Source organism: Chinchilla lanigera, unplaced genomic scaffold, assembly GCF_000276665.1.
Source record: "Chinchilla lanigera isolate Chin_1 unplaced genomic scaffold, ChiLan1.0 scaffold00018, whole genome shotgun sequence".
Classification (NCBI taxonomy): domain Eukaryota; kingdom Metazoa; phylum Chordata; class Mammalia; order Rodentia; family Chinchillidae; genus Chinchilla; species Chinchilla lanigera.
The window spans coordinates 6,197,163-6,205,625 of NW_004955419.1; the positions used below are offsets into that span (position 1 = coordinate 6,197,163).

General features: G+C 52.0%; 1 protein-coding gene across 1 annotated transcript in view; it reads left to right on the top strand.

The window, feature by feature from the left end:
- Window positions 1-8,180, top strand: part of Ttll11 (tubulin tyrosine ligase-like family member 11) — a gene marked incomplete at its 5' end in the record, with an annotated part of 236,943 nt that extends 228,763 nt beyond the window's left edge. The window contains 1 exon segment of the mRNA XM_013513286.1: window positions 2,574-8,180. Within this exon segment, the coding sequence (XP_013368740.1) occupies window positions 2,574-2,836 (263 nt within the window).
- Between the last annotated feature and the right edge of the window lie 283 nt (window positions 8,181-8,463).

Sequence of the window (8,463 nt, forward strand, 5' to 3'; positions counted from 1 at the left end):
ATTCAAATAGTAGCAAAGTGTTCAGAATTAAAAGCAGCTGTCTCTGTATTGCCTCTTTCTTCCTGCTAGAATTTCCTATTGCAAACTTTGAAATCACACGTGTTTACTACAGAAAATCAGAAAGTGCGGTCAAGCAAAAGAAAACCAGGTAGAATATATCAAATGCAACTTCTCATTTGAGAATGTCTTCTTCCAGGTAATGTGGCCACATAGTTTTGGTTTTTTTGTCCAAATAAGTCCTTATTGTATTTTTTTCCTGTGCATTGCAGCTCTAATCGTAGATGTTTGTGGTGCAGTGAGTTGCCCTTTCTACCCCAAGTGTGGTCCAGAGACCAGCGACTGGAGTACCACCCATCCAAAGCTAACATGCAGCGTCTTTGCCCTTCCCCGACCCACATTTTACAAAGGCTGGGGTGAATGGACTGCCTATTAACACTGCTACAGGCCTTGTAGATCAGAGGTATTCAAAGCTGCAATGCACGAACTGTTTGTTACAGTCCTGGCCAAGAGGTTTGAGCCAGTAGTGTAAACAGCACGCTGCTTCCTTTATAGGGAAAGACTTGCTGCAAAATACTGTCAGCTGAACTAAACAATGTGATTGATGAGTTGGGTGATTTACATTCTGGCTCAAGCTCCTTATCTTGTCAGGGCTGAGACATGCAGTTTGTGAGCTTGGCATCCTTGACCGGACACACTTGGAGCAGCACAGATTACTCAGTTGGGAAGCGGGGGCTGGGTTGCTCTGGCTTTAGATCGTGGTCTCTTTCACCTAACTCTGATGTGCAGGCACATGCATACACACAAACAGACACATGTTTGTGCATGCACGCAAACACACATGCATACACACACACACTAGGAAAGCCTGACCCGAAGTTAGTGATTGGAAACATTTGTGTCTGACTTAGACTGAGGCCCCCATTGCCCTGTGTGTCCATACAAGGCCTCTGTTTACACTGACAGCGTTTCCCACCAGGATCGGGTTCTCTTTATCAACTCCTCCTGCCAGGGCCAAACTTGCAGGGCCTCTGAAGTCAAGAGAGGCAGAGCCCAAAAACGGATAGACCTGGAAGGAGACAAAGAACAGCTGCTTTGCTCAGTTCAAATTCCCAAGGCAGAATATGCTCTCAGATCCCAGCATCCAGGTATCATCCAGAATCCACAAACCCCAGGCCTGGCCTGTGGTGACAGGCAGGTGAATAACACTTTGGCCACTGGGAATGTGTAGATTAACAGGGTCAGAGCTGATCTCGGCTAAAATGCTCTGTGACATTTGGTCCAGCCTCAGTGTCACCTTCCCCAAGGAACCCACAGAGGCCCATAGATGTAGACTCCAAGATTCATTTGTACTCGCTGTTGAAAAGACTCAGAACCCTTCATACAGCACAACATAGTTTAAAAATTTTTAGTTTCCAGGGCACTGTTCTCTGGCTGTGTGACCTTAGAGAAGTCACTTAATCTGAGTGTCAGTTTCCTCATCTGTAAAGCGAGACATGATAATATTGACCTCACAAGGATACTGTCAGGACCAGTGGTGATGTCTGTAAAGTGCCTAGCACCAACGCACTCACTCATTCATTTGTTCTTTCATCCCTTCACTCACTCATGTACGCATGGTCTCTATACCAAGCACTCCCTGTAGCAGTGTGGAAGTTCCGAGATGCGCTGCAGCTCACAATCCAGCAGGGAAGAGGGAGACAGTTAAAGAGCCACACAAACACCAAGCAAGCTGCTTGCTCTTGTCGTCACTACAAAGAGAAGTACAAGAGGGCTAGGGGTGGAGCTCAACAATAATGCACTTGCCTAGCATGCGTGAGACTCTGGGTTCAATCCCCAGCACCACCGAAACAAAGCAACAAAAAAACAGCGCAGATGCTGTACCAGGGGCCCCGTCTAACCTGGAGGTGGAGAGTGTTTCATTAAACAAATAATTTCAAGCTCAGATCCTAAAGATGAGTAGCTTATGAGGCAAAGCAGGGAAAGACGTTCCAGAGATGCCGCGAGGGTTACACATCATATGTTTCTGAACATAAATTTGGTCAGAGAGTGGCAGTTGAGTTTATTTTACTTCTTGAAGATTGACATACAGCAAAACACCTAATCTAATTAGATATATTTTGACATGTAGCCTATATCCCTATTTGTGTATAGAACATTGCTGTCAGATAGTAGCTATCTCAATAACTTTTCTTACTTGTTATAGAAGTTAGGGGCTGAGTTTAGGGGACACTTCACTGTGGCATCCAAGGCTAACTAAGGCTTTTGGCTGGGTTTAAATTCAGACCCAACCACTTTCCACCCTGGTCTCCCTATTCCTCTGAGACTTAATTTTCTCACCTGTAAAGGAGGGATAATTAAGCTTACTTCCCTGGGACATTTAAGGCATTGAATCTACAAATGCCTAGAAGACACCCAGCTAGTGGGTGCTAGGCATTCTAGGAAAGTTAGCCTGCTTTGGAGTTTCTAGAATGTGCTGGTAGGGAGAGAGGTTTGTTCTTGCTGATGGCCTTGAGGTGGCGTGAGCCTTCCCCGGGGCAGCAGTGCACACCCTGACCCCTTCTTTCTGTCCACAGGGATGTGTTTGCAGGCCTTCATCGAAGCCTTCTTTTTCCTGGCCCAGAGAAAGTTCAAGATGCTGCCACTGCATGAGCAGGTGGCCTCGCTGATCGACCTATGCGAATACCACCTGTCCCTGCTGGACGAAAAGCGCCTGGTGTACGGCCGGATCAGCACAGTGAGGGGCCGGTCCCCCCACAGAATCTCCCACCAGGACACCTGTCCCCTACCCCGTGCCAATGGTGCTGAGTTCTCCCATCCCAGACCCACTCTCTCCTGAAGGCCACTCTGTCCTCCCAGAAGAAGACGGTGCCCTTCAGGGCCGAGGACAGCGCTGGGCTTCTGCCCGTAGAGGGACGACAGGTATGCTGCCAGGATCCCCGTCTGCGACTCCTGTTCATTTGCCTCTGTGTTCTGCTGAGCTCCCGCTTCGCAAGGCTGATTCTTGCCGCCTTCCTCCTGGCACTTCTTGGTGACACACCCTGTTTGCCAGTCAGCAGTGGACATTTGACATCTGAAATGTGACAGATGGCACCTTCTATTCTGGGCTCGCAGGAAGCACTAACTAGGGCAAATCTGTTGTGTTTGGGGTGAAGAGGCACAAACAACCCCAAAACCGAGTGCTTTGGAGAGGAAGCTGAGCCCTGGATCTGCTGAGGCCTCTGAGAGCTGCTGGTTAAAGCCCACCGGCATCACGTTCATTTCCTACCCCCCAAAATGAAGTGGAAATACCAAGTAGGCAGATGCGAACCCCCCAGCCCCACCCCCACCCGATCATGTGCTACACTGGTGTAGTCAACAGATTAGCCTCGTTTATTTCACTAGCTCACCTGTTGCTGCAATGTTTGGTTTGTTACTAATTAAGATATAATTAAGATACAACTAAGTTAGACCCCTACGGCCTGAGAGCTGGCAGGAGCCGGAGTGGTCATCTTGTTTGACTCTGACCCCAAAGCAGGGATCCCATTATCAGCTATCTATGGTCCAGAGGATGGACCCCTGAGTGGACCCCTGCAAGGGTGGAGCTCTGACTAAATGGTCAAGAGGCCCTGTGTGCCCAGCATTGTGTTGGGGGCCCTGGGGGAGGGGACATGCCTTCGGCCAGGAGTTGAGGGCCCAAAAAGAACCAGGGCGAGCGGAAGGATGCTTGTTGAAAGTATGGAGGCCTGGGCCAGAGCAATCGGTGCTCCCCAGGGCTCCTCTGGGAGAAGCAGAGTGTGAAGACCCTGACACTGCTCTTCATGCCACCCGGACAGCACACAAGGATTTCACCATGAAAGGCCCAGGGGACGTGCCAGGAGGTTTGCCAGCAGCTGGGAGCTGAGGAGTCTTTCCTCCCCGGACACTGCTTCTTGAAGTGGCTCTGTAGAAAGTGCTTACTTGCCAAAATGGAAGACAGTCTTCGGGCCTGAACCCCCACCAAGCACACTGGACTGGGGAGAGGGGAGGATCAAGAGGTTGAATTCCAGCCACATTTTTGGAGTGATATAAAAATGTCGCCACTCATGGCGAGCAATGTCCTCTCCACTCTGCGCCTGTCATCTGGAGGCAGATCACTGTCAGTTATGGGGCCCTCTGTCCTGGATCACACCCTTTCCCTGTGGACAGAGCCGTGGGGGAGCCCCACACCTGAGAGAACACAGCCTCCGAAGTGATTATCAGAGACACGAGGCTGCCGTCGGAGGAGGGGCTCATCAGGGACAAGCTGGGTCCCTTCTCCCCAGTACTGCTGGTCAGAGAACTTCAAGGCGTCTTCACTCTCAGATCTCTAGGAGACTCCTCCCACCCCCTCAGTTCCCAGGAGCAGTCCCATCGTGTCTGTCCCCCTTGGTAACCAGCCACCCGTTTGCAGGGTGTGATTGAAATGAGACAAAAGCAGATGGGTCCTTCTTCCTGGCAGAGGGGAGACAGCCAGGGAGACCGGCTGGCTCAGAGGCCTCTCTGTGTTAGAACTCAGGGTCCCTGTGCTTGACTGTGACACGAGCCCATCTCTTGGAAGGTCCCTTCGGACCCATCCCAGCCTCTTCTCTCCCCCACCTTGCCTGCCCTTCATCCCCCTCCTGCTCATGCCATGCTGACCCTTGAACTGGCCCACGAACTGAGTTCCCAGAGGGCTGGGGGGTGGAGAGAGTGTGTAAGATCAGGCTCAGTGGGGGCTGCATTTGGGGTGTGGTCCCCCAGCACGATAAGTCAGTGGGTAACCCCAGGAAGACAGCTTCAGCCCGAGAACTGATCCACCCAACTGGGCCCTGCCCACTTTTTCCCATGGGCCACTCTGGCTGTGCCCAGCGAGCTTCCTCATACCCTCACGCTGCCCTTGCCTGCTGCCTTCTTCCAGCACCCCAGGGGACTAGACTCGGCTTTGCTGCCCTTCAAGGGGAGCATTGCTCCCACTCACCTGGCCAGAGGGCCCCCTGCAGTGCATGCTGCAGAAAAGCACGAGGTCCCTGGGCGCTGTCAGTGTGGGTCTTAACAGGCCTGTCCTCACGGGAGGAGGCAGGGCCTGCTGGAGACCGAGTCTCAACTCCCAAGCGGGCCTCCGTGGCTCCTCTGGTTTCTCCTCCAGAACTGATTCCACAGCGTCCGTACTCCTCTGCTCTGCCTCCTACTCCGACCCCTACACCCATGTCAGCCGGGAGGGAACTGGAGAGCCCTGGAGTGGACACAACGAAGGCTGCCTTCAGCCAGACGTAATCATAATCAAGTCCCTCTCTTTCCACACCTGGACCCCACCCTTCCTGGGCGTGTCTCCAGCAAGACTCTCGGGGCTCTTTCAATCTCTCTGTCATCGGACAGGAAGACAATGTGCCATTTCCTGCCCAGCGGGAGGTCACCAGCGGGGGCCTGCTCTGTGACCTCCACCCCTCTACCCTTGCTGCTCCCCCTGGACAGCACAAACCTATGCCTCCCTCAAGGTCCAGCTCAGCTGCCTGCTGCAGCCCAGCACAGAATGAACGGCCCCCTCCGTGCAGACTTCCTTTGCCTCCCCGTGGGACCACAGCATTCGCTCCCGCCCAGCCGTGACTTCTTTCAGGGCCAGGCCTATGTGGGACCCGTGTCACCCCAAAGTGAAGAGCAGGGGCCACCAGGTGCTTACTGAGGTCAGAAGGTGTCGAGCAGTGCTGGTGAGGGGCCAGCGTCCCCACGCCCTTGCTCCTGGTGGCCGGCAGATGCCCTTGAGGACTGTGCGTTCTAGGCCTTGCCCAGCCAATTCTCCAGTCACCTCCGGATTCCAGCCCGGCTCATTCTCTGTTCAGTCACAGTGGCCATCCCATGATAGAGCCACTCCACCCCAGTGACAATGGCTTTTCCCACACTAGGAACCTCTCTCTGGCCAAGCTGCAGGTGCCCAGGCACAGGTCTTGGCTGTGTCCCCTAGGCAATGTTCTTTCTCTTATTCCTGGGGCCTGAGGAGGACCCCCAGCTGATGGTTCCCACACTGTCCAGTGGGGCACACAGCCTGTCCCTCGCGCACTGTACATCAGCAACCCAGACTGTCGGGTGCTTCGCTCAGAGAAGGTCGTCCCGCTGTGGCTGCGGGCAGTCAGGGAGAGGCACTGGGTGAGACTGGGAAGGAATCAACATTCCTAGAAGGAATTCCCTTACTATGTGAATTTAACAACCCATGCTCGGTGCTTCACAGTTTACAAAGTACTTTTAAGTTTGTTTTCTCATCTTGATCCTCCCAACCACCTACTGAAGGCTGAGGGTGATCATCGCTGTCTTTTCTTCTGCTCAGGAGGTTGCACGGCTCGTCCTAGGGGTCTTGGTTGATGAAGGGCAAAGCCAGGATTCTCACCGAGCCCCTGGCTCCAGACCCCTCTGCTCTTTCCTCTGCATCCTCGTGGGTCTTGGCCCCGTTCTACAGACATGGGCCCTGGAGGCTGCTCTTCTGCCACTGAGCACCCCAGGAAAGCTCTGCAGGCCATGTAGATTGTAAGGGTTCCAGTCCTCAGCCACACAAACGGGGGTGATTTCTTCCCTCCATTAATCTTAGGAACATTAGGCGAGGCCATAGGAAGCATAATAAATGTGCAAGTGTTTCGTAAACCAAAGTGCTGCTGAGCTATAGTGTTACCTTCAGAGGAGTTTCGGGTGTCCTACAAAGTGCAAAGGGATGACGGTAAAGCTCTCTTGAATAATTTTGTCTGCCAAGACAAATGAAGCCAAATGAAGCCTCTCCCTCCCGCCTCCTTTTCAGCCTCACTTATTTAAAGACATTCGCAGGCTGAAAAATGGTCCCTGCCCGCTCCTCCGACGTCTGGAATTTGCCTTGTGATTGGCAGTGTTACTCCAAAATAGCTTGACTTTTTTTTCTTTCATTTTTTGATTAATGTCCTATGCTCCGCGGCCCTATAACTGAAAACTGGGCTTGCCACATTCAGTGTCTGAGCACCTTCTCTGAAGCTCAGAAATGATAGACGCTCCCTTCGGGGAGTTGCTCCCAGCAGCTGAGGAAGCTGTCCCTGCTCGGCAAGGGGATTCACCACAGAACAAACTAACCTAAAATCCGCCTTGCCTCCTGAATATTTCTGCCAGTCTCCTATTTGGCTTAATGAATGCAAGATCGATTTTTCCCACATGGTGTATGAATTTCTCCCTCACAAAGTAAATCCAATTTTTTGTTTTTGTTTTGTTTCATTTTGTTTTTCTTTTCCAGGACACAAAGGAGCCCTTCTGAATAGTCAGCAAATCCCATTGCTTTCGTCTCTTATAACCCAAAGTCTTGATCTTTGTATTGCTTAGAAAAACCATGCAGCAGAATGCACATACTTATCGCACATGTGTGCCCATACACGGAACGCCCCTGAGCACTGGTATAAGATGATAAGATCCTTAATGCTTCCCTCATTTCTGGCAGTTTGCTTCTGAGTCTCATTCAGAGAGCAGAGGAAGAAGGGCTCTTTGCAGCCCTGTGGCACAACCTGCTCAACAGGAGGCTCCTGGGAAACGTTGCCTCCAACTGGAAGCACGCCTTTGCTCGGGTTCCAACCCAGACTGTCGTCCTGGGCTGCAGGACCTTGCTGCTCACTCAGCTCTCTGGGGCCCAGCCCAGGCTGCCTGGATATTTTCCCTGCAGAATATCTTGCATGAGAATGGGGAATCCCAGAGTAGCTCCAGGCGGTTCTGGAAAGACCTATGGCTTTGAAACCAGACCTGAGTCTGGATTTTGCTCTATGTGACCACGCACCAGTGATTTCTCTCTGACCCTATTCCTCGCCTGTGAAGTGGAAATCACGTCACGATGGATGCAAAGAGCCTGGCACAGGGCTTGGCACCTGGGAGGTGTCTTCATAAATGTCGGTTGAGACGAGGCATAGTCTCCATATGCTGAAACTGTCACATGCCAAGGAACACTGCTGCCACCTCGTCGGCCCTGGCAGAGGCTCCGGGAGGTCTGGTAAGACCCCCACAGGCCCCAGCCTCCCTCTTCGTGTGCCCAGCACTGCCTTTAAGAAGCTGCAGCTCCTGCCTCTTAGAAGCCTTTAAAAATTCTTTATTAAATTTTCATGGCACATGAAGTCAAGGTTCTGTTCCTTGGCCTCAGTTGTCTTGGTAACTTCTTAAAACGCAATAATAAAACAAAGCTGAGCATTGCTAACCACAGGCTCATTGTACAACAGGCTGCGGAGTATTGACAGTTTCTTCTGCGTGATAATTTTTGACAACAAATCCACGGGGTGGGCAGTGCTCGTTCAGTTTGGGTCAGCTGGTAGGAAAAGGGCACCTTTTAATTTTTTTCTCCCCTTGCAGTTAATGTCTGCCTGGGAAGCCAATTATTCCCTCCAGGAAACTGTGAGGTCCTGGGGGAGGCCGTGGGAGGAGTTTGGGGGACCCTCCAACCTGGGGACTGTCTATCCGAGGAAGGAGGGCCCTGTCCCTAGAGTTCAGCCACCTGGTAGAGAC